The following is a 26,904-nucleotide window of genomic DNA, read 5'->3' as shown; positions in this document are numbered from 1 at the left end:
AAAATAGATAGCAAACGAGCAATTTATCACAATAATGTGGATATTAAAATAAAATATTGAAAAATTACAAAAATACAGGACCTGAAAGTTTCAAAATTTAAGTTTTTTTTTACTTCCAAAAACGATAAAAGTAAGGGTACCATTTGATTCCTTACATTTCATGCAATAATATATTGTATAGCAACTATATACATAAACGCAATATTTCACCGACAAAAACGCAATTTTCTTGTTTTGTCCATACTACAAGATGGGCGATGACGTCAGGGCCCTTGGACGTTTTGTATAGGGCGTTTCGCGAGTGAAGTGCGACTGTCGGCCTTTGACTACAATTTCTGACTTTTGTGTTACTTTAATGCAATGGGTCCCATATAGACATTTGATCCTAAAAACAAACCCGATCGATTGATACTATAAAAAAAAATTAGTCATGTAGCCTATTCTACTTCGATGAATTAGATTGGGGTCAAGATTTAGCAATAACAACAAATTACTATTAATTAATGCTAAACATCTTGCCTGTCTGTGCTTACACTACTTACGTGTAAACTGTACATATAATAGTTCCATATTACTTTGCTTCCAGATTGATTTTGACCTAAGTACTTACACCGCACATTTCGAGTCTCTAAGCAACACTTGCTTTTGGCATAAGGTAGGTATGTACAACGGATTGGTCACTACCATCGGGTATGGTAAGGTATGGTTAGGAATGACTCATTTAAAACGTTTTCTTTGAGCGTAGGATCAAACAGAAATTTAATATCTATAATTTTGTGGCATGTGAGGCGTTTAATCTCACATGCCACATGGTGCATGTCCGGCCCTGATTTTAAATGTAGATTTAGGTACGCCAGACAGCCCACTTGTGTTAATTAACCGAGGGTGTGTAATTTTTAGTTAGGTAGTAAGTACCTACTCTGCTATATCTTCTCAGATTAACTTCATTTTTGTTTGGCGAAATCTAGCAGACTTCTTTAGGCCTAAAGTAGGTTATTTACAAGGTTGAGTAAGAGTCAGTTTGCGCCTGGTGCGGTGGGCCGCAGCAGGCGCAGGGCAGTCAGCGCATCGGCGCCGGCGCACGCCGCGCCACGCGCAGCAGCACCGGGCCCGCGCGCACGTCCTTGAACAGTCGGATGGCCTCGCCGTGCGTCAGGCCCGCCGTGCCGCGCCCGTTTACTGATACGATCTCGTCTCCTGAAATTAAAATTATAATGATGAATTATCCGTTCTCTGATGTAATGCTAAAAGATATGAGTGTGTACCATCACACCGCCTCCACGGGTGTGATTGGATTGCAGACGTCAAAAAGCGTACTTCGTTTTACAAAAAATAGGTATTCTTCCTCTAGGGATAACCCTATATGTAGAGGATAACCTCTACATAATGAGAGAAAGTAGAACATTTGTCGCTGATACCAAATCTCTAGCTTGTATGCAATAAACACAATTAATAAATAATTAATGAAATCTTTTCTTGGATGTAACGTCATTTCAATCATTTGCGGTTGCTCTGGTTTAGACGAATACACACGAATTTGTAATGAAGGCAGAACTAGTTCCGCATTTTGATGAGGTGGTTTGAATGTTACCGATTTAATTAGATCTGCTACAAATGTGGATAGGTACACCCACATAATTATATACAATATTAGTGTAAGTATAATGTATAATATCGCCATGTTGTGACATAACACAGTATCTAATTCCAGGATTTACCACTGACATTTTCAATATGTATTTTTTTTATAAAAGTGACCGACATGATTCTTTTTGACATTAGAAATAATTAATCGAATAGATACGTTTGTGGAAAAATTTGATACTTACATGTAGGGTGACTGTTATAGTTATTAGCCACTACATAGTAATTGGCTACTCCTAACAATAAGTAAGACTTCTATTGGCTTGTTACTTTTAGGGTTCCGTAGCCAAATGGCAAAAAACGGAACCCTTATAGATTCGTCATGTCTGTCTGTCTGTCTGTCTGTCCGTCTGTCTGTCCGTCCGTATGTCACAGCCACTCTTCTCCGAAACTATAAGAACTATACTGTTGAAACTTGGTAAGTAGATGTATTCTGTGAACCGCATTAAGATTTTCACACAAAAATAAAAAAAACAATATTTTTTTTGGGGTTCCCCATACTTCGAACTGAAACTCAAAATTTTTTTTTTCATCAAACCCATACGTGTGGAGTATCTATGGATAGGTCTTCAAAAATGATATTGAGGTTTCTAATATATTTTTTTTCTAAACTGAATAGTTTGCGCGAGAGACACTTCCAAAGTGGTAAAATGTGTGTCCCCCCCCCCCTGAAACTTCTAAAATAAGAGAATGATAAAACTAAAAAAAATATACGATGTACATTACCATGTAAACTTCCACCGAAAATTGGTTTGAACGAGATCTAGTAAGTAGTTTTTTTTAATACGTCATAAATCGCCTAAATACGGAACCCTTCATGGGCGAGTCCGACTCGCACTTGGCCGCTTTTTTGATTTGTTAGGAGTGGCTAATACAGTTACCTCATAATGATATTTTAAGTACCTACACACTTAAGTATTCATAGTTATGTACATTTTATTAATTAAAAGTAAATTCCAGGTTAACGAGTTTTTAATACATACTGTGCTTATAATGTATTCATATTACTTAATCGTAACAATAGTTTCTCCTTATCTTAAACGTTGTTGGCCTTGGGCACGGACCGTATGCGAGTGTCCGCTGTGCCCGAGTGACCTCCAGTACATCACGACTACACCTACACTGCATGCGTGTAAAAGGAAACACCTACTAGGTTTCCATTAGCCACCTTGTCACTGGCTACAAGTAATAACACACTAACATAATAATTACGCACAACTGGTCTCTAATTAGGTGCCGATAATAGAGATGGCTCGCTGACTATACCTACTTAATCACGTAAATACTAGCAGACCTTCGTTGAATTCTACTTAGTTAAAATCAAGATTTATCCTCCTTCACCTTTCGATGACGTAACCTTTATATCGACATTTATATCGCGTACAGGCAGGTGTATGTAGGACGAAACTCACTTAAGCGGCTGTAACTCAGGGGCAAGAAATACCAATAAATTGCAGCTGTCGATTAACCGTTTCCAAAAGGAATGTGTACTGCAATGAAAGGTTCTTGCACCACGTTCGACGTACTTTACCATGTTGCTCTTTAATCTTAATGTGATAAGAGCGTTGAGAATGGAGCGATAAGAATTGTATCAAATAGGTTGTTTGTCGAGGAGATATTTTAAATCAACGTTTTTCTTTAGCTCAAAGGAATTCTCTAAACGGTAACTAACCTTCGCGCAGTAAGCCCGATTCGGCAGCTTGTCCGTTATTGAAGATAGTCTTGACGAAGATGCCCATGTTGCCTCGCGGAGAATCCCGACCACCCACGATGCTGAAGCCGAGGCCTTTCCCTCCTGCTGATTTGGTAAACCGAACCTGAAATGTAAATACATGTCCTATGTTTACTTAACGAGTATATCAGAGGTGAAAGGTTTAAACCAAATACATACCTACATATCGAAAATGGGTAACAATGCAATATTATGGTACCGTAAAATGGGGTGAGTAGGTGCAAAACTGACATTCAAACCTCGATAACATTTTATTTTTACATATGCAAACTGAATGGTGTATATAATAAGTGTTCCGGAAGTTTGTATTTTCGTTTTTATTTTATGTTGGGTAGTTCCATTTCATAACTTTGACGATAAACAGGAAAACCCACCTCACCCCGTAGTCCCTCGTATTTGGGGTGAGTTGGGTTTTCATACAAAGGTGATTTTGGAAGATTGTTGGATCTATTTTTTTTTATTATAGCTCCAATTTAAATTGGAATGCATTGTTTTTGTGGCAGTAGCCTTAAAAAACCATCTCACCCCCCTTTCAAACCTTCTCTCCCCATTCATAACCCAACTGTCCCCGCGAAACCTACTCACCCCATTTTACGGTACCATCAAGCTGGTCTGATGACAGAAGGTGGCTGTAGGAAATCTGTGATAAAACAACGCAACTCAAGTGCGTTTGGTTTTGTTAGAATTGTCTCAATGGGAATTAGTTGCCTGTTGAATGAAAAGTCAGTCAGTCAGCGATAAAAGCATGTATCATAAATGATTTTATTGCAAAACAACTTTTTTGATACTTACCTCAAAGGACTGTACCCCGTCACGTGGTTCTGGCGGCGGCGGTCGTTTAGTCTGTTGTCCTGAAGTAGGAGGGGCTGGCGGCGGGCGCGCGCTCCTAGGCGTCGCACTCACGCGCAGCTCGGCCACGCCGTTGCGCAGCGGCTGCATAGGGTCCTGTCGAGCCTGCACTCGCGGCAAGCGGTAAGGCTCTTCCCACAACCTTTGTGCGGGCTCTGGCGTTAAACGACTGTACCCATTTCTATACACTGGACCATCTAATTCAACGTTTTCACTATAAGGCCTTCGAGTTCGTGATTCACTACTCTTTCTACGTTCTGGTATATAATTAAAGTCTACCACGTCCCTATTTTCGTCGTCTGGACATATTAAGGGAGCACGATCGCGAGGCGCAGGCGAAGTTTTAGCGCGGTATACGTTTGGAGAGCTACATCGCCGACGCAGAGTACTTTGCCGCGGAGAAGGCGATGGTGGTGATCTCACAGCGGTTGGGCTAGGAACGTAGAAGGTAGCAGGTTGTTGCTGCTGCTGCGGGGCAAGGACGTCGTGTGCAGATAGAGCCCGTCGTCGAAGACCTCCACCGAGTTTGCCTAAGGCACGGAGGAGATCAGGCGCTCCATTAGTCACTCGTAGAGATGCCGTAGTGTACACCTTCCCACGATGTCTGAAGGATAACTTAGCCGGCGGCGCCGGCGAGCAGTGTGGAGGCGGGCGCGGCGGAGAAGGCGAGCAACGCACGGGGCTGGGCTCTCGGTTGCCAGATCCAGGTCGTAGCCGCGAGCAACGGCGGCGCAACTTTCTCCATCTTTGTGACAGGTTTGCGTTCCAACTTTCTTCTGAAAATTAATTTTGGCGTAAAACAAGTGTTATTCACATTAGTCGAGCTATGAAAAGCTCAGACTTTTACTAATATCAAAGGTACACAAGCTGTGTTAGAGCTTCTCTGGTTGCAATAGTAAAGTAGGAAGTTACCTTTCTTATTAGTATCGGCGTCGGAGGCATAGTCGTGGGAGCGCGGGGGCGGTTGCGCGGGCGGCGAGGCGGGCGCCGCGAAGCTGTGCCGCAGCGGCGTCATGCGGAGCAGCCGCGGCCGGTCGCCGCCGCCGCGCGACCCCCAAGCCGGCGCACCCATGGCTCACCAATCCCTGGAACGGTTAAGTGTTTTTTGTGAACGCAGATAGTGACGCCACTTAGTGTAAGGCCTGAGTGGGCGCTCGAAGCGGAGCGTTCGGCGGGGCGTGCAGCGTGGCGTCGAGCTCCCAAGGGATTTGAGCAGCGTGCACTAAGGCCGTTCCTATACGTTTGCGTTTGTTTAACATGCACGCCGCACGCCCCGCGCCGCTGCACGCCCAACTCGAGCGTCCACTCAGGCCTTACACTTATAGTTTTTGATACTATAATAAATAATATGTACGTAATACAGAAGGTTTTTTATTGAATTTCGTTAACTTCAGGGTAAGGAGCAATGCGCTACAAGCGTAAAGAAAGGGAACCCGCCTAGCGGTTGGATGGCAGTTAATTTGTTAAGGAGACTGAATAACATAGGACACGTATGTTATTTTTCTTGTTTTGGTTTGAATTTTGTACAATAAAGAGTTTTCTACTACTACTATGATACTAAGTAGTTTTCTTAAATTCGGATAGGTATGTATTTATATATTTTTTTATTTAATACAAATTTAAATAAATGCTGGTAGCATAAATCTGCCGCTGTTGTAAAACACGCCTTATATATAATTAACTCAACCAAACAATTGAAAACTATGATATTGACATGTTATAAATTAAAGGGACGCATTTATCCGTTAGAGGGAGCAAGTGATATTGCTATCTCATTCTACCGCATGGCTGTGTCCCTTGAAGTGGTCGGCGATGGCCCATTGTGTACTGGGGCCTTAAGATATCTCATAATATATTGAATGCTGTCTTAGATAACGAGTATTAATTTAGATATTAGGTACTCTTTACAACAGGCTCGTTCAGAAGTTATTAAAACATCGTTACAGTATACAGTTCGTCATACTTAAATCTTCCGTACAATACCCTCGGCACTTATCACGCATCGCTAAATATAGGAACTACTTGTACTCAAGTGGAGATTTTGGCCTTAGCTTAGCTGCCCGATTCGAACAATGCTTATAAGATGTCACACCGATATGATACTGATCTGTCAGTGTCAAAAGGGACGTTTTTGTTTGTAGAACTGTCGCTTTTGACACTGACAGATCAGTATCATATCGGTGTGACGTCTTATAAGCATTGTTCGAATTGGGCCGTAGGTATGATTTATTTTTCGTACTGTAGCAGCAGCATGCCCCTATTGGTAGTTGCGAGATAATATGCGTAGTGCTCTACTTCATATTAAACACATTGATTTATTATATTTATAGACCGATAGAGCTGGTAAATAATTTATTTAAGTATAAACTACATAGGTAAGGTCGACCGGGTTAAATGCAACTATGGGATAATTGTGTCTATTTAACTTATTTTTTACAACAACGTGAATTAAAAAAACTCCCGTCGTCTAGTAATAAAGCCTGAGCTACTTGGAAATGAAACGTTGCATAGTAGAGGGCGTTTCGACCAATCGTATTCGAGAAAGAACGGAGAGACGCAATAACCCCATAGTTGCATTTACCTCGCTTGACCTTACCTATAGGCATATATGAATGAAAGTTTCCTTTGTATGCACTTATCAGGTTTTGCAAAGCGGATCTTGAAATTTTTATCTATCACTTTGAAGCGGTTATTCATAAACGTGTGTCAAATCTCAAATGCCATTGGTAGCTACATAGTCGTCAAAGTAAATAATCCCTACCTATCTATATATTCCATGTGAAATTTATGTTTATTGAAAATATACACAGGGGGCCTAGCCAAGATGATAACCGTTTGCGCCGTATCGAACGAATCTTCCCTCTCACTCTATCAAGAGTGATAGAGAGACATTAGCATTAGCTGAACAGAAGTGGAGTACCTAAGTAAGTACCTATAATGGTTTGGTTTTCTAACAGTACTGTTTACGAAAGCCCAACTCCCTGTAACGAGTTTTTGGTTAGAAAGGTAGTTGACCTAACAACTCACAAATGCCAATCTTGACACAAGCGCTTTTAGTTAAATAGAGTAAAGACTTTATTTATCTGCGCTGTGTTTATAAACATCGTTGGAATGAATCCGGATTTGAGTACCCCACAAGCCCACGGATTGACATTTACGCCCACAACGGCCCATGGGTTTAAATCAGCAAACAACTGGCTTCCGCTGTGTGTTTGAGAAGCAGCGTTGACTTAGGTCTAGTAAATACTAAGATTGCAACCATCTACGTCTCACGGCCCAGCTGGTAAACAATACACGGAGTTACTGCTTTCATTAGCGGTGACTTACTGAGTGCTAGTGCCTGTAAGGTCGTAATTATATGGAAAACATTGTAATATGCTTAAATAGATTTAATACATAATACCTAATATATATTAATTACATGCGTGTACAGTGAGTGAGGCGTATATCCGACACATAAAATCTAGTCCAGGAAGACATATGGGTGTAATGAATGCAGCCCTGTAATAAAGATAGCATGGTAATGCGGTGCATCTCGTTATAATTAGACGCAGACGGCGTGTCCGACCGGCGCGCGCGCTACCGTTGCGGATATCCGTTCCTGCGATCGAATACTAAACAGGAACCTTCATTTTTTTAATACAATGCAATTTGTTCCACGTTTATAGACTGAAAATTTTGCCCACTGTTTCAGAAATTGTATGATAAACTCAGGTTCTGTTCTCTTCTTATTCTATGTAGACGTTACCTGACTTACTTTTCTGGTTTCATTGAAAACAAGAGTTGTGACGGTAGGTATGGTCACGATCACGATGCTGAGTGGTATCTTTTGTGGTGTTTGATAGATAATTGTGAAATCTGTATCGTAATAACAAACTTTATTCAGATTTACAAACATTAATCTTATTTGTGAGAATTTACCTATAAACATGCAGGTCACACGCCGTAAGAAAAGGCTATGTTGAACGTCGTATGACGTCGTGTACCTATAGGCATAAAACTGTCAAAGCAGTGTGCATTAGCAAGGATAAAGAAAACCATTTTGTGTAAAAGACGTGTTTGTATGGAATATTGTTTTTCACCTCAGCAGCTCGAACAAGGGTACTTTGCTACTTAAAAACAGTGAGCAAAATTGAATTGATTGATTGACTGAGTGAGACAAAATGAGCAAAATGCGATTTTGCTCACTCAGTGAGCAAAATTCGATTTTGCTCACTGTTTTTAAGTAGCAAAGTACCCTTGTTCGAGCTGCTGAGGTGAAAACTTAAATGTTGGTATATCTTACGAAATCCTGAGTGAATAGAGGTAAGTGATGAAGAAGGAATACATTTTTCGGGTTCTCTAATATGTTCTCACTGCTGAGGTGAAAAGTTTTGTGAACTACACGAGATCAAAGTTATTTACATCTCGTGCGCTTTTGAGTCCCGTGCAAGCGAAAGATTCTATACTAGATTCACGAGCGTAGCGAGTGAATCTAATTTAGAATCTTGAGCGTAGTAAAATAAGCACTCGAAGAAATATCAAACTTTGATCTCTTGTTGTACAAATAACTATTGTTTTGTGTAGGTTGTTGATATTCTGTGCTAGAGTATTGCATTTGGAATACTTACCTTCTGACATGACATACATTTATTAATTTTAGCTAGTTAAAGTTTGTCTAGAGGAAATCGCTTTTTTAGCGATTAGAGCGCTTGTTGTTTACATGATGGTGCGATTAAGATGTACAAATGGTGTTTAGCAATAATGTGTCAACCCACATTAATTACGCAATAAGATGTCAACTCAAAAAAATGACTCTTAAAGTTGACATTTTATTGCAAAATGAATGTGGGTTGACACATTTTTGCTAAACACCATCCAATTTATTGTACAGACATCAACAACATAAATTTTCACAGCTTGAATCGACCTTCTGCATTTCTGGTGATAGATAAGACCAATGATTTTGCAATAAAAATATGCAATTCTTACACTAATTAATGAAACTATTACCTATTAATATTCTTTCGACCGTGAATTAACCACTCAATTAAGTGCAAGCATTCGCTTGCGTGCTTCAACTAATCTTACTAGTATGCTATAATGCACTAGTATTACGCTGCCCCACGCAAGACCGTTCGTGCTCGCTCTTGACACAAATCGCTGGAAAGACCGTAAAACGTATTGGACGGGGATACCGTGAATTTGTTAACGACCAAAAGGCTGTTCCTGTAGGATATAAATGGTGGGTAATTTTATAGGGAGCGTTGTGGCGACCGCAGGACCAGCATGAATCTCGAGGGAGCAAGTATTTTTTAGTATAACATGTAGACAGTAGTCTATATCCAGCCATAAGGGATTCCGAGATGACAGAACACACGTACTTATTAAGCAGGCATATGTTATATACGTCTTTGACACGCCTGCTTGAGTAACAATTGATGCGTCAATATCTTTGGGTGCTCAAGCCTAAATTGAGGAAAATAAAAATGAAATAAAAAGAAGTGATTGTTAATTACATAGGTATACGGCGGCGTCAATTAGAAATTGAATATTGTCTTCTGGCACGTAACCGCTTTTGACAATCAGTTCATTTGGGGTTGACTAAGTGGCCAATCGTGATTGTCAATCTTACGTGCTTGATCGTTTCGGAACCACTTTAGAAATTCAGTTTGGACGTTCAAATATTGGACGCAACGACTCCTACTCCCAACTAATCCAAGCGTTATCGGTGCGCTTGTAGCGACTATATACCATTGCATGTTTTATGCGCACGGGTCTGTGTGAATATGGACTACTCTATAATTTTTACTCTGGTGATGGCGACCGCAGGGCGAATATTAATCTCGAGGGAGCATTTCGGTGTGGACACTAGTGAGTAATTAAATTCCGAGTTGCTACGAGATGGGGCGATCTTTATTGCTGATAAACGACCTCGGGACAAAATAAAAACAAAGGGGAGTTTTATTTGGGAACAGCCAGAACTTTAGTTAAACGTCGATTGCCAGACGCACGATTAGGTACTGACGACGTGTTTACGCGAGTAAATGTTTTATTTATCGGGAAAAAATTGTTTTTTTACATAATTACCATAAACAATTAAGAAATATATTATTTTATAAAGTTCATGATAATACAGCTATAAGTGTATGTACCTATGTTATAAAATTAGGGAATGACGAGGTACTTAAAAAAAACAAATCGCATTATTTGCGTCCTTGTTTATTTCTCATTATAAGAAATAAAAATAAAACTGACTTCACTGTGGTTTCTTCAGAAGTATCTCCATTGTCTGCGGTAAGATGAAATAAACCTCTTAATAAGTATTGTTAAAGAATTATAGGTCACTTTATGTATTTGTTATTGGTAACCGCGATTCTATTTTCATATTTCACTGTGACAAAATCACAATGGCGTGCAATTTATGACGGCTTCGTTTTACTAACAATGAGTAAAACGGTTCGGATAGCTGTATGCGGATCGGAAGCTTGCATTAACGTCAGGGCCGCATTTTGCGCTCTAGAACTCATGATTATTTTAAAATATTTATTGTAGAAACTTATAACTACAAACTAAATATATAAAAAATAACTACCTACTAGAACTCGTCCCGGGCTGCCCCCGACGCAAAGGTGCCCATCACGCTCGCTGCGTTGCAGCGTTGGATTGCGATGGACAGCCTTTGCATCAGGAAAAACCCGGAGCGGGGGTCAAGGGCCCTTTCCAACATTTCTTTTAAATAGATAACCGAGTAAAATATTGTTAAATATAACTTTTTTATTCCTTACGGTTAAATACTTTTTTGTAGATATTCCTGCATCATACATTACCTATAGTTACTACTAAATAAAGTTGCCACTACATATGTAATCGTCAACTCTTAACAATAAAACTTCTATTGGCTTGTTAACCGCCTTCAAAAAAAAAGGAGGTTCTCAGTTTGACCCGTATGTATGTATGTATGTATGTATGTATGTATGTATGTATGTATATTTGTTCGCGATTATCTCGCGTTTGGCTGAACCGATTTTGATGCGGTTTTCAGAAAAGTGTTTCTTACATTCTGGAGAAGGTTTTAGTATACATAGATCTGAGCTGATGCTGAACCCTGGCGGTATCTAGTGGAACTCAGGTTTGGTGCAACATAGGCTCACGCTGTTTTGGTGATCCGACACGCCTTGATGAGCACTTGGGAGAGCAGTACCCAAGATAGAGCTGATGCTGAACCCTGGATGTACCTAGTGGAACTCGGGATGTACCTAGTGGAACTCAGGTTTGGTGCAACATAGGCCCACGCTATTTTGGTCATCCGTCTCATCTTGATGAGCACTTGGGAGAGCAGTACCCAAGATAGAGCTGATGCTGAACCCTGGCTGTACCTAGTGGAACTCAGGTTTGGTGCAACATAGGCCAACGCTATTTTGGCCATCCGTCACATCTTGATGAGCACTTGGGAGAGCAGTACCCAAGATAGAGCTGATGCACCAAACCACCCTGGCTGGCAGGGTTCAGCCTGGCTGTACCTAGTGGAACTCAGGTTTGGTGCAACATAGGCCCACGCTATTTTGGTAATCTGTCGCATCTTGATGAGCACTTGGGAGAGCAGTACCCAAGATAGAGCTGATGCTGAACCCTTGCTGTACCTAGTGGGACTTAGGTTTGGTGCAACATAGGCACACTTTGTTTTGGTTAACCGACTTGTCGTTGTGTGCCTATGTTGCAGAGTTCCACTAGGTGGGTCGATGAACTTTTTTCTAACTGCCTTTAAAAAAAGGACGTTTTCAGTTTGACCCGTATGTATGTATGTTCGTATGTATCTGTGTATGTTTGTTCGTGATTATCTCGCGTTTGGCAGAACTGATTTTGATGCGGTTTTCAGAAAAGTGTTTGTTACATTCTGGAGAAGGTTTTAGTGTACAGTGCATGGATGGTTTGAAAAACCAATTGGACCCGGTAGGTGGCCATGCTATCGGTATACTTACCAACAAATTTATGTTGCTGAAACCGATTTAGATAAAATAGTGGGAGTGGGAGTCGGACTCGGACTGGGACTGGGAATGGGAGTGGAAGTGGGAGCAATATACATACAAATCGTTTAGCACCAAAACATCATATTATGTTGTGTCGCGATTATCATCGAGTTAGGCCATCACCAACATTAGTAGGTAGTTACTAGGCCAAAACTAAATGGAGAGCCTAACAAACTAGTATTTTAGCCCAAAACCTAAAATAAATGAAGTACCTACTATCACTAAAAAGTAAAAAATAAAATAAAATAAATAAAAAATAATTAAAAAATTAAAAATAAACAAAAATAAAACCAAAATAAAATAACTTAATATAAAATCTTTTTTAAAAAAAGGGAACCGCCTTCAAAAAACCAACCCACTGAAAAGAACAAAATAATTTTTATATGGCACCCCTTTACGTGTCCAGTCCCTATCCCGTCGTAAAGCGAATTTTTACCAAAAAGTAATTAATACCTAATGATAAGAAAATTAATAATCATCCGGGTAATTACTTAGTTTTTGAAGGCGGTGCCAAACCAACAAAAACAGTCTTTACTACCAATCAGAAAATAAATACGAGAACGTAGTACCTACAAGAACTAAATTCATGAGTAAACTAAGTATGTCTTTATAATGCAAGTAAGTGCAGTGTTCTTCGTTGTCTAAAATATCGGTTCTCAAAAAATTTGGGTTGGCACCGACTTCAAAAACTAAGTAATTACCCGGATGATTATTAATTTTCTTATCATTAGGTATTAATTACTTTTTGGTAAAAATTCGCTTTACGACGGGATAGGGACTGGACACGTAAAGGGGTGCCATATAAAAATTATTTTGTTCTTTTCAGTGGGTTGGTTTTTTGAAGGCGGTTCCCTTTTTTTAAAAAAGATTTTATATTAAGTTATTTTATTTTGGTTTTATTTTTGTTTATTTTTAATTTTTTAATTATTTTTTATTTATTTCTTTCTGATTTGTCTTTGTGTTTGTGGTCAATAACTATAGCAGTCACCCTATACAAGTATTCAACTAAACCACTTTTATTTAGATGAAATGTAAGGTCCCTAAATTCCTATTTCTGGCTGGTTAATGTTATACGAGTATAATAAATCATACGTTTTATATGTTTTTTATATCCACAACTTTTGTGAATTAAAAAGGAAAATTCGTATAAAAATCTTACTATAATTCAACTGCAACCTAAATAGTAAATGTTATTCTTAACTGTAACCTAAGCCTATGCTGGATACGGCTCTGGAGCCGTTAATTCCGCGGGTCCCGTTGCGCGCCGAAATCGGCGGCGCCGTGGTCACTGCTCTTCCGTCCGGTGGGCACTATTAACCGATCGATGCAATCCCCACGTAAAAACTCAATCTTCAAAAAATAACGAGGTCAGTTTTTATCCGAATGACGTGGTGGTAGTGTATTTCGAGTGTGTCTACCCAGTGCCGGCCCGAGCCCTTGACCAGGGTAGAGCGAAATCTGAAGTTTTCAAGCGTATTTTGGGCCCCCGCCACACTCGCGTCTTTTAAAACTCTTTTTTTTTTCATTTGCCATTTTGGCGCCCCCCTTGCCATCCGGCGCCTAGAGCGGCCGCTCCACTCGCTCTACCCTAGATCCGGAACTGTGTCTACTGTCTACCTATGTTTTAATTACTTGGCACGATACAGTCCAAATAGATTCTGATATCAGAATTATATGTGGGCTGCGTCGTACCTGAATATACTTGTAAAATATATATAAAGACATCATCAGACAAATTTTGATTTAGGTACCTATCTACCTACCTGCATACCTATTCCTATATAAGTCACAGTCAGATTAATGCAATAATACCAGATAGGGCAACACACTCGAAGTGTAGCGAAGTAATGTTATAGTATTGTTAGTGTGGTATTTAAATACCTACTCACAGTACTCCATTTCAATCTCATTGACCGTACGTCGTAAGAACTATGATATGTATAATCTGTGCCGTACGTTAGAATTGTTAGAAATAATAAAATATGTTTATGACGAGCTTTTCAATGGCTTTCCGTTCCCAGCTGAGCAAAAGCTACTTAGCAGTCATGATTGTATGCAAATCGTGGAGATGGCCGTAATTGAATACTCAGATCACAGACGCGCCGTCTAGATTGGAGGTACAGTACTATCTGGATCTGGAGCTAAGTATTAACATCACACACTTAGACATGCAGACGTGCAGTGCACACATTCAGCAACAAACAGTTCAAGGAAATCGAATTCACTCGGCCTGCATTCAGCGTTAAAATTAAATTAAATTTACGCAAACATAAATATGGGAATCAATATATAGGTAGGTAGGTATATGAACACACTTTATAGGTACTTCTAAAAAAGTTAGTGCTCTTTTTTGGCTATATAGTTATGAATAATATAGAGCCCCATTACAGATCCGTTCGCAGACATTTTGTTTTAGATAATTATAATAAAATTACATGAGAATGGGGGGATGACAGTTCCAATGAAATGCCAAAGGTACATGATATATTTGTTTTGGTAATATATAATAGCATTAATAGCTATGCATTGGTTGGCATTATAAATGTTCTACCTATTGACTGTTATTTAAGTGGGCTAGACTAGCCATTTAGTGCATGATTACGAATAGGCATACCTATTATTATACTCGACGTTGACAAATCCGCGACTCCTACGTTGTGTCGAGAACTTGTCCCAAAATGGAACTACACTTCCATTTTGGGACAAGTTCTAGGAAACCGTGAAATCATTTGTCTAATTAAGGAAACCTAACACTTGTTTGTATTACTTACTAGGAAATTGCTTAACTTTTATTTCGTAGAAATATTTCTTAATTTATAAATACAATGGTTTTGATTTGTAACTTTCACAGCCATCTTATAAACATCTTTAAAAAAAAAATGGACATCCATCATGGGAATCGGCTTGTACGTGAAAGCGGCATTATCATCAGGTTCGTATAATAAATGTACATTATGTAGCGTCGCGTCGGTGAAGAGGTGCTCCAAAGGTTCTCGCCCTGCGGGCCGCTTTGTAATCAAGTGGGGTAGCCATTATATCAGAAAGTTCTGGCTCATGCATGTTCTCAAGTGCTTGCTCCGATACAATGACACGTGAGAAACGACAAAAACCGTTGGCTATATCCGTTGCCGGCGGATCAATTAAAAGGTTCAAGTAGAGCGCCAATCACTGAGGAATTGCGAGAACTAGGTATTAAGTACCTACATAAATTTTTACAAAAAGTACTTTAATCTTGAAATCCAATTGAAAACAGACTAACAAGAATAGTACGAAGAAATCTACGATTACATCGAAATTTTGTTTCCCTACCCACCGTACACCGTACACACAATATATATCCTAAAGTTTCAACTGCTTCAAATCGTATTTAAAAATATTTTTTGTCTGAGAAAAAAAAACAGAATGAGTTCCAGTTTCTTTTCTTTCTGAACTATAAACAACCCTTAAAAGTCATTTGTTTTACGGTATGTAGGTATCTTCCTGAATTTAGATTATGTACATCATGTACTTATTTAATATTAAGTAATTTAGAAGTTAGGTATGTACGCTTATCTAAATCCGCGTATTCCGTGGAAAACATCGTCTTTTGAAAATACCAAAATGTAAATCGTTTTTGTGTTTGCTTTCCTAGTAAAGTCCTTAAAATGTACAAGGCTATGGTATAGCTCAAGGAATTTATAGCGTGTAACGGGTTCGTGCCCATGTTGCGCCCACACTTATTAACGAAACTCAGATTTATGCGTCGCCGCGATAGCGATAGTGGCACAATGGGCCCTAAGGAATGTGACCCAACACTCATTCGGTAGACTTATGTTTATCTAGCTGATATCTACGCGGTGCAACCATATCGTTCCGCTTGCAATGACGCGGACCTTTGCTTTGAACTTAATTCACGAGTGTCAGTAGAGCAAATTTGATATAACATTTTAATGAAAATGAATGGCTCCAGAACTGTCGTACCTACTTAATTTACAGCAGGCTTATACCATACTAGCTGTTGCCCGCGACTTCGTACGCGTGGATTTGTATATTGGTGGTTATATATTCTACATTAGCTTAGAACATTATGCAGCAAAAGATCGCAGTAGGACGGTTAATCATTTGTTAATTATTAATATTACAACGCATGATACTTGTCTTTCACAACCTACGAAGCTTCAAGCCCCTAACTGAATAAAATTGTTCTCGATATAATTCCTCTCAACCAGAGGATTTTCATGTCCTCTATTTAATAAAATCTACTACTTAACTACCTATTTACGAAGTTTGAAGTTCCTAGCTTTAAATAAAATTTGAACCCTATACAAATTTTCAACCCCTTTTTAACCATTTTAGGGGATGAATTTTTAAAAACGCTGAAATTACTTTTCTTGTATTTTAATAATATGCCCATATACAAAGTTTACAACGATTCAAGTCCCGCACTCAAATGAATGTTTGACCTCCATACAAATCTTCAACCCCTTTTTCACCACCATGGGGATGAATTATCAAAAAGTCTGAAATTAGTTTTCTTCTCTTTTGATGAAATATCTTTTTACGAAGTTTCAAGTTTGTAGCTTTAAATAAAATTTGAACCCTTTACAAACTTTCAACCCCCTTTCGACCCTTTAAGAGATGAATTTTAAAAACGCTGAATTTACTCTTCTCGTATATTAATAAAATGCCATTTTACAAAGATTCAAGCCCCGCACTCACAAAAATGTTTGATCTCCATACAAACTTTTTACCCTTTTTCACCACTTTGAGAGATGAATTTTCAAAAACGCTGAAATAAGTTTTCTTCTCTTTTAATAAAATACCTTTTTACGAAGTCTCGAGTTCCTAGCTTAAAATAAAATTTGAACCCCATAAAAACTTTCAACCCCTTTTTAACCCTTTTAAGGGATGTACTTTTAAAAATGCTGAAATTACTTTTCTTGTATTCTAATAAATGCCTCTGTACAAAAATTCAAGCCCCACTCTCACAAAAATATCTGATCTCCATACAAACTTTCAACCCCTTTTTCACCACCTTGAGATATGAATTTTCAAAAACGCTGAAATTAGTTTTTTGCCGTTTTAATTAATACCTTTTACGAAGTTTCAAGTTCCTAGCTTAAAATAAAATTTGAAACCCGTACAAACTTTCAACCCCTTTTTAACCCTGTTAGGGGATGAATTTTACAAAACGCTAAAATTACTTTTCCTGTCTTCTAATAATATCCCCAAATCCAAAGATTCAAGTCCCGCGCTCGAAAAAATGTTTGATATCAATACAAACTTTCAACCCCTTTTTCACCACCTTACAGGATGAATTTTCAAAAACGCTGAAATTAGTTTTCTTGTATTTTAATTTAATAACTTTTTACAAAGTTTCAAGTTCCTAGCTTAAAATAAAATTTGAACCCTATACGAACTTTCAACCCCTTTTTAACCCTATTAGGGGATGAATTTTACAAAACGCTGAAATTACTTTTCTTGTCTTCTAATAATATCCTCAAATGCAAAGATTAAGTCCCGCGCTCGAAAAAATATTTGATATCCATACAAACTTTCAACCCCTTTTTCACCACCTTAGGGGATGAATTTTCAAAAACGCTGAAATTAGTTTTCTTGTTTTTTAAAAATATATCTTTTTACGAAGTTTCAAGTTCTTAGCTTAAAATAAAATTTGAACCCTATACGAATTTTCAACCCTTTTTTAACCCTGTTAGGGGATGAATTTTACAAAACGCTGAAATTACTTTTCCTGTCTTCTAATAATATCCCCAAATACAAAGACTCAAGTCCCGCGCTCGAAAAAATATTTGATATCCATACAAACTTTCAACCCCTTTGTCACCACCTTAGGGGATGAATTTTCAAAAACGCTGAAATTAGTTTTCTTGTATTTTAAAAATATATCTTTTTACGAAGTTTCAAGTTCTTAGCTTAAAATAAAATTTGAACCCTATACGAATTTTCAACCCTTTATTAACCCTGTTAGGGGATGAATTTTACAAAACGCTGAAATTGCTTTTCCTGTCTTCTAATAATATCCCCAAATACAAAGATTAAAGTCCCGCGCTCGAAAAAATATTTGATATCCATACAAACTTTCAACCCCTTTGTCACCACCTTGGGGGATGAATTTTGGAAAACGCTGAAATTAGTTGTCTTGTTTTTTAATATAATATATTTTTACAAAGTTTCAAATTCTTAGCTTAAAATAAAACTTGTACCCCATACAACCTTTCATCCCCTTTTTAACCCCCTTAGGGGTTGAATTTTTCAAAATCGCTTCTTATCTCTTGTACACTTTATAAATGCAACCTAGTGTGCAAATTTCAACTGTCTATCTTTTGTAGTTTCGGCTCTGCGTTGATGAATCAGTCAGTCAGTCAGTCAGTCAGTCAGGACACTTGCATTTATATATATAGATATATTATTGGCGATACGAAGTAGGTCGCCTTTCTGTACATTACTGTCATTGCAGCTCTCAGCTGTTGCCATTATATTGTTCATCGTCGAATTAAGAAACTACCCATCAACGCTGCTCTAGATCCGAGCTCTTCGAACGAATCTGGGAAATTACTTCTCGACACTGCTATTATGTTCAACCTCCTTTATTAGTTTTTTCTCAAGAGAAATCAGTTTGCGCTGGTTCCATTTAATGTTAAAGCGTTATATCATTGTGATCTGTGACATGGAGATCACGTATTCTGTGCGAAATTCTAACAAATTAGTCGACAAACGATGTTTTTTTGCCTCTGTAAATATGCCCACTCGGCACTTTAAGCTGTCCCCGCGTTAGATCGCTCTTTGTAATACCATAGCATATGCCCACCACCGGGGCTTAAACTTTCCGGAGCTAAGTCAAAATTTCATTAATATCGATTCATTCGTTTAGTCAGTAAAGACAATAAATTTCGCATTTATTGCTAAGTTGCCAGTTTATCATGTATGTACACATGTCGACGCAAAGGTTTAGGAACAATGGAAGTAGAAGTCCGTGTGAAAATATTTGCATCCTTTGGGTTAGCGATGATGTAATAGAAGAATTATTGTCTTTACTAAAGCGAGCAAGTAACTTAAATTATGTATCATAATTTAACACTTACCGACTAAATCATCTTATTCGTTTCGAAAACGTTCGCATTGTTAGGAACATAAATAAAATAGACAAGGTCAGATTCACAACAATTTACCTGCCCACTCTGTCCATAGTTATATTATAACTAATCGTTCAAGAGTAGATGTGGACCGTGAATAAATGCTTTTCCGTTTAGGTCTGACTTCTCAAATGGAGATATTATTTACAGACAGAAAAACTTAACTACATGATTGCTTCTTCTCGATGCTGGTGGTCTCTGCAATTCGTATTCACTTTCTCTGCGAGTAATATTCACGTGCTAACTACGAAAAAGTTTAACATTTAACTCGGATTCAAGCAGGTATTTTATGTTGCATTGCATTACGCCGTAAGTTATTAACGCTCGAAGATTCGCAACATCAGAAACGTGGAGGTACCGTGACTAACCACTTTTGTTATGGCGGTCTTTGCGGCGGATGTCATTAAACGGTCGGCTGACTAGGAATGGTCGGTAGTGCCAAAAGTTAAGCCCAAACTGCAAACATTGAAGAGTCTTATATATAGGTATCTGGCTATCAACATTATGAATTAAAAATAGCTGATATGATGATTATGAGCTTACTACTATATGCGAGAGTAAAAGTTACTAATGTGTTTAAACTAATCATTTGGTCTGAAGTATCATTTGGTCCTCATCGTTTTATTTAGTATAAGGATTAATGATTTAGTAGCACAAACGCGTAGTTTGGTAGCGGGTTTCTCAATTGAATGAACGACGCTTTATGTAGTGTAACAAAGGGTTCAGTGTGAGTTCTTGTGAAGCATTCCTCGTCTAGTAGCTTGTCTTTGAGCCCTGGCATGTTGATGCCGACCCGTACAAGCCATTGTCCAGCAGCTTCATTATCTCACGCGTGGGAGATCCGGAATATGTGGTTTAGATCTAGTTCTACTTACTATGCAGTAAATTAAAGGAACTACCGACACTACGACGTCATTTAAATGTTTTCGTTACCAAGGCGCCGCCGTTGAAAGCCGAAATATAGATCGTGTCTAGCTTTGTTCGTATAGATCAAGGATTGTTTGAAACATCCGTGGCTTTGTGCTGAATCATGTCTACAATAGAGCGAACTCTACATTACGAAACTTGCATGAACTTTAACGTTTCCTGCGTTGCGAATATTGCGGTGGTAAAACATTAAATGCTCTTACGTCTCGTGAGAATTCTCCAGTGGTGTTATTATTATAGACGGATGAACAGAACTGTAAAAAATATTAATGCGCTCATCTTCTGTTTGTCGAAAACAACTTAATTATTATTCGTTCTAGTTGGTGGTCGTTCTTGATTACTAAGACTAAGAATTTTATTACGGACTTGCGCTTAGAAGAACGGTCAACGTTGGTTATTATGAAACTAAAATATGGGAAAGTGTAGCCTAGCAGCCAGGCTTGCTCAAACAAAGGATTTGGTGCTAACCATCTAAACAAAGACGGTAGTTAGATATGCTGTGAATCTTTCAAGTCCACACTTGTCCCTGCCCATAACTGGGGCATCTTGTTTAATGACACCACTCGCCTTTTAAGGCGTCTCCGAGGCAAACGGACTCAGATTTTGGCGAAGATATTAACATACCAAGTAATATTAAAGCTTTTCATAAACACCGCCTCTTAATAGCGAGTCTTTAAAGATACTTAAGTACCTACCTAAATTTAAAAGAAAAATTTTATGAACCTTACGAATGTTCTTTTAAATACTTATTTGAAAAAGATTGCACCGATAAATCAGTGTCTATATTTATTATGCTGTAGATATTTCGCCTTTTCGCCGAAGATATGGCAGTCGAGCGGAGGGCGCGAAAATTACAAATAACAAGTTAACGACTGAGGATCTGTAAAATACCTACCTACTTGTTGATGGGATCGTTTTATCTTCTTTTCTGTGACTGACTTCCGTGCTCTAGCATCATGTGTAGGTAAATTATTTAGGTACTGTAAAGACTTAAGAAAAGCTGAAAAAATTATTTACATATTTGTAAGTTCACCATTCACACAACAATATCAACATTACAATGCGATGGATTAATCGTCTAATGGATTGAGGCTCCACAATACCGCAATATGCATACGGTATAGGTAATAAGGGGAGGGTGGCTGGATGCATGACGGCGACGAAGTCTGCATACTTCCAACCTTTGCATTCGAAAATCACCTTTATCGTCCCTGTTTTAAGGGTTAAATGCTATAGGTTTGGTATAATATATAGCAGACGGAGTGTGACGAGGGTTTAAGGTACGCTGCGAGGGGAAATGCTGGGGACGAATTTAACAACAGCTATGCAATGCAATGCATCCGAATGTTGATATTAGAGATTTATTTAATTAATGGCCAATTATATTATTTGTATTATACTCTACATATTTCTTAGTTATTGAATAGGTATATATGTATGTATTAAAGTACCTAAAATAATTTAAATACAATAGCTAGGCATAGGTACGTACAGGGGTGAACAATTCCTTTAAAATATTTCTTTCAGCCAACCTCTGTTATTGATGTTTATATGATGACAATTATCAAATTTTGAAGAAATCTATAGGATAATGTCGCTTGATCAATCACTTATTACACAAATATGCAGTTTAAAAAATATATATGTTACTAATCCTATAAATGTTTATTAACGCACAAAACTAAAAAAAAACAACATAATAAAACTTACTAAACCTGCTACACTACACTAACTTACATATTATGCTACCTACGGGTAAAAAATTTGGTCTAAATCGCCGTTAACAAATATCATAAACACTTTATGTCAATAATTAAACGCTAAAATTTTTTAAGCGGCAGCTGACTTATAACCGTTACTTTAAAAATTCATCACAAACACAAACCTTTTTTTTTAATTTATCCAAGTCATGCAGACACTGGCGATCGTTTGGCACTTTAGTTCAAAAGTCGCGATCATATTAAAAGTCGTTAAGTTTCAAATCGATCATTCAAACTATATATATGCAGAAGTCGACACAACACAAAACATATCGATCGACGCAGCTGATGCACTACACGATTGCAGCCGACGACAAGCTGCTCGACGCGGCACGTTCGCCTAAGGCGAATGACGAATTAATACTAACATAACCTCAAACAAAATTACGCGCGCGCCGCTCGAGAAAATGTTTTATGCTGTCCGTACTTTGTAATGGGGTTCAGTAAAGACGAGGAAGAAAATATTGATGGCTTAGTGCATGACAAGGATAGCGGATTGTCAAAGGTGCACGCGCCGTAGTATGTTGAAAACCGTCTGCCGCTCATAGGGGCCATTAACGAAAAAAAAAGGAATTTTCGTGGCTATGTATGTTTGCATATCAGTTACTAACTACAACGGAAATAGACGGAGTTGTGTAAACCGTTAACGTTCACGGTAAACACTGTTAACATTTCCTATAACTGAAAAACACCGCAGTCCGCACCTATTATGATAAGAAAATGTGCATACACGATATATTGGGTTCACTTACTAGCAACGTGGCAATGCTTAAAGCATACGAGTAATACTAATTATGCTCGAAAAAATATAATTATATATGTACACACAACACACAACACCTTTTTATTTGTATTACTGTAGAAAAAGAACGCATCATATAAAACAACAAAACATTTATTCACTCTCCACTTGAACATGTAGACAAGTTGAAGACAAAAAAAATATTCAAAGCGTCAACAGTTTGTGTACCTGCGCAACGTCTTCGCCTCCCGGCCCTTCCCAAAGCCATTGAAGCGTGAAGAATGAATGATTTTTAACAGCCGCTAACAAAAGTCGCAATAAATTCTGGCTACTCTTTGTATTCTAGTGGTTGTTAATGTTTAGAATTCCTTTTGTTGTGATCAAGACTGTTTGTATGGGTGGTTAGAAGTTATTTTGATCTTACCAAACTCTTTTACTCGCACTGTGAGTACTGTCCAGGCATTATGAACCTATGCTATTAATAGGATACTTCGATTTGAGAACAAAGCTGTTACCCCAAGAAGGTTTGAAGTTAACCTACTTTAAGAGGAATACAAACAATGATAACGAACATTGACTGATTACTCGTGGCTGACCGTATGATGAAATCAAAAATATATGTTGATCATGCTGAGTTATTCTAGGAATTATACGAAAGGTTACGAAAACATATTCGACGTTCCATATGTATGTTTTAAGCATACCTTAAGGTATACATTTAACTGACATTTAAAAAGGGATCTCTTGTATTATTAGTCAAAGAATTACTATACTTAAATAGTTATACTTGGTGATAATTATGCTAAAGTATCTTTTTAGGTTACTGTCATTCAGTATAACTTAGTGAGTATCTTAATGTTGTGTAGGACGAAGCCCACATGCTCTCGCGCCAGAACGTCTGCAAGGCTGCGCTTACTAATGATGAACTCATGGGCACAAGGAACATAAAATGTGGATAATTAATGAATACTCCGTATTTAAGTAATATGTACTTGCCAAATATCGTTGAAAGACAATGTCAAAAGTGTATGTAACTCTAACTATACAACGTGACCCGTTTTCATTGCTTTTGTGAGATGTCGCTGCTATTCGTTTTATCTCAGCTAGCGTGACGTAGGAAGAATGCTGATATTTTAAATAACGACTTTGTTATTCATCAAACAAACATAACTTTAGAAGAAATTAAGCAACGTGAAGTAAGATCTATTTATTCGATACACTACACCTACAGTTAGGTACCTATAAAATATGCTAATCCTAATTAAGTACCTAGGTAGGAAAATTTTACTGAACATGTTTTCTTATAAGTTCAAAGACTAACACAAAACCCGTGGCATTTGTATTCGGGTCGCACTTCTGCGGGTTTTTTTAATTCCACGTCAGACATAAATCCACGCACGCACCTTGTTTGTAAAGGCAAGGGATACAAACGTCCGAGGGTCGCCTAGCGGCGCGTGCTTCCTGCCAGCACGACCACGTCCTAGCTGCCCTAGCACACACGACACTAGCGTTCCACTGCCAAACTAGTTTTAGTAACATTAAGGAGAAACAGGCTATGCTTGGCCGTCTTAAGCACGCGCACGACTTCCACAATGCGTGTCATGTAACTCATGTATAACTCGATCCAGCCCTTAAAAGAATAATGTCATATGTGATTAAAATTTCATAAGTTATGTTTTATTTACGTAATGGCGTTCCATGCACCGTGGTCCACGTTTAGTCCGTGGGTCGTTTTCATCGATAAGTGGCAGCTGTTGCGAAAGAACCAGACTCTTTAATCCTATGCAGAGGTCAGACTCTTATATCAATAAAAACATTAGCACATTGCGTTTTTGTAACGGTAAAAAACGGTTGATAATGAACTTGCAAGGTTTGCATGAAGATCAACTTTTTTATAGGTGCTATCCTATTGACGGGTATGTACCTACTTACGAAATATATTTTAAAACTGACGCGGCCCGAAATGCGTAATATTATCGAATATTTCGCATTAGATTATTTAAAATGTTTGACGCTCCGTTAAACCTGATTTCGGTATAATGAGTTTGAAAACATTTTTAGGGGAATCTCTACCCCATGTTTTACAGATGGGTTGATTTTTAAGCCAACAGCCAACACCCCAATGTTTTGGGTATCATCGATGGATCGTAGTGATTTATGTTATGAACTATGTACTTCCGTATGGTGTACTTAACAATGGTTATTTTTCGAAGACATTTATGCGGATGGGTAATGTGCATTGTGGGATGAAATGTTTTATTATACTATTAGTAAAATAATTATTAAGGCACCTATGTAGTACCTTCTTAATAACTCATATACAGAGTGTTCGGTGTTCGCGTCTGCTATTGCACTGACTTATCAATAAGTCACATTGCAGATCATCTATAAGTAAATTAAGACTTGTACTTTGATTTGACTTAAGTAAAGTCGAGACCATTGATTCTTAACAACACAATGAGGCTGGAGCCGTTGAGGCCCTTATAAATTTATATTTTGGTAGCAAAGGTTTTCTATACTGCATTGTTTTGAATTAATTCTCGCTACGTATTTTGATGTTCTTTTGCTTAAAAGTAGAAATGGCCCATGTTTAGAAATATGTTTAAGTCTTTCCGGGGCATAAATGCCTAAAAATTAGGCTTATAATGGCCTGTCAAAAAAAATGAAGTTGGGCCGCTTCGTCTTTGAGGTTCAAGATTTAGGGCGTTTACAATAAGGAGCTTTGTTTCTGTGTTGTTATTCCCATTGCTTACCGAGGACGTCTTATCATCATCGGGGACTCGAATGAACTCGATCTTATACCTATACACCGTCGCATAATATTTATTTTCTATACATCTCTGTCGCCAAGGATCTTATTATGTAGCTTAATTTAGTAACTACTATGTGCCTATGTGTCTATTATGTGCATTCGTTTTGGTGCGAGTCCGACTCGCGGTCCAAGGTTTCCGTACATGTTCGACTCACGCTTGACTGCACATTTCTAATAGGTTTTCCTGTCATCTATTATAGGTAAAGAACTATTTTGTGTTTTTTATTTTTATTTTAGACCCAGTAGTTTTGGAGATAAAGGGTTCCGTTTTCCCTTTTCGGGTTCCCCTAAAAACACCAAATCCTACTTACATAAGGGCTCTCCTTTGGTTCAAGTTATGATACAAGTACAATCCATCACGGGAACCAAGCCTTCATAATACCTATACGTAGTACGTACGGCAATCATTGGGGATAAGCGAATGTTTAACATATCAGGTGTGCAGTAAAATCTCCGATAACGCAGATCAGGATTGTTTTTATGCTGGTCGGGTAAAAGTCGGTAAACTATGGTAATCCATCCCCGCGCCGTGTTTTGGTTCCGGGCGCGTGCGCAACTGGTTGTAATCGGAACCGTAATCGTGGCTGGAGCGACGCGTGTGCGTGGTCACGTAACGGACGTTAAACTATAACAAATTATTTATTCCGTCAAAAATAGAACATAAACCTGTTCTTGTACACATGGCCCGAAAGTAAACAAATTTATTTTAACCCCTTCGCCTCTCACCAGCCACTAACCCCCATGGCTATACAATATAGGTAGTATACCTATATTGTATAGTTAATTAGATAATTACTTATGTATGTAAAGGTATAAACTTCTAACTTTTAATTTTGATAGGTAGGTACCTACCTACATAAGGTGGACCACTATAATGGTCCAGCAAACAATAAGAAGTGAAATTGCGTGATCAAACCTACTTTAACTTTAACTTCTTAAACACTGTATGATGAAAGTATTAGTGAAATGTACCCAAATCGTTAATCTAATACATTATAATTATTGTCCACAAGAAAGATGTCCGTTTTCCGGAAAGTTTTGACCCAGTCAGTTAATAACTACAAAGAGGGGTCTAATTCTTAACTAGGAAAGTGGTTCAGGTAAAAAAGTTTCTAGAACTAGTATTACTTGGGCCCGATTCGGATTTTGAACTAGATATCTATTAGACATCACCAAGATATGTCAGTGTCAAACAAGTGTCAAAAGTAACGTTTTTGTTTGATGAATCGTCACTTTTGACACTTGTTTGACACTGACATATCCAATCTATATCGTTTGGATACCTATCTAATCTTT

At 38.1% G+C, this 26,904-nt stretch overlaps 2 protein-coding genes across 3 annotated transcripts in view; one reads left to right on the top strand and one right to left on the bottom strand.

Moving 5' to 3' along the window:
* Window positions 1-26,904, top strand: part of LOC134663259 (potential E3 ubiquitin-protein ligase ariadne-2) — a 295,209-nt gene that overhangs the window by 134,924 nt on the left and 133,381 nt on the right. The window lies entirely within an intron of this gene.
* On the bottom strand, window positions 923-22,478 carry LOC134663260 (serine/arginine repetitive matrix protein 1-like). 2 transcript variants are annotated; one of them, XM_063519673.1, is made up of 5 exons: window positions 22,170-22,478; window positions 5,138-5,299; window positions 4,169-5,001; window positions 3,317-3,461; window positions 923-1,197 (listed from the first exon to the last, which is right to left on the bottom strand). In XM_063519673.1, exons 2-5 carry the CDS (start codon window positions 5,295-5,297, stop codon window positions 1,061-1,063), a joined length of 1,275 nt encoding a protein of 424 aa, XP_063375743.1. In that variant the 5' UTR covers window positions 5,298-5,299; window positions 22,170-22,478; the 3' UTR covers window positions 923-1,060. The 2 variants fall into 2 exon arrangements, with proteins under 2 accessions (XP_063375743.1, XP_063375741.1); XM_063519671.1 differs by lacking the exon at window positions 22,170-22,478 and having other exon boundaries at window positions 5,138-5,319.

The sequence above is a fragment of the Cydia amplana genome, chromosome 4 (assembly GCF_948474715.1).
Source record: "Cydia amplana chromosome 4, ilCydAmpl1.1, whole genome shotgun sequence".
Lineage (NCBI taxonomy): Eukaryota > Metazoa > Arthropoda > Insecta > Lepidoptera > Tortricidae > Cydia > Cydia amplana.
Note: the sequence above shows the minus strand (reverse complement) of the source record. Positions and strands in the feature narration are given on the sequence as shown.

Bases quoted from the DNA above. Each gene is read 5' to 3' on its own strand.
- LOC134663260 (XM_063519673.1), bottom strand. From the start codon at position 5,297: ATGGGTGCGCCGGCTTGGGGGTCGCGCGGCGGCGGCGACCGGCCGCGG. The intron at 5,002-5,137 runs GTAACTTCCTAC...ATTAATTTTCAG, and splicing joins CGCCGATACTAATAAGAAAG to AAGAAAGTTGGAACGCAAAC. The intron at 3,462-4,168 runs GTAAGTATCAAA...TTTACATTTCAG, and splicing joins ACGGGGTACAGTCCTTTGAG to GTTCGGTTTACCAAATCAGC.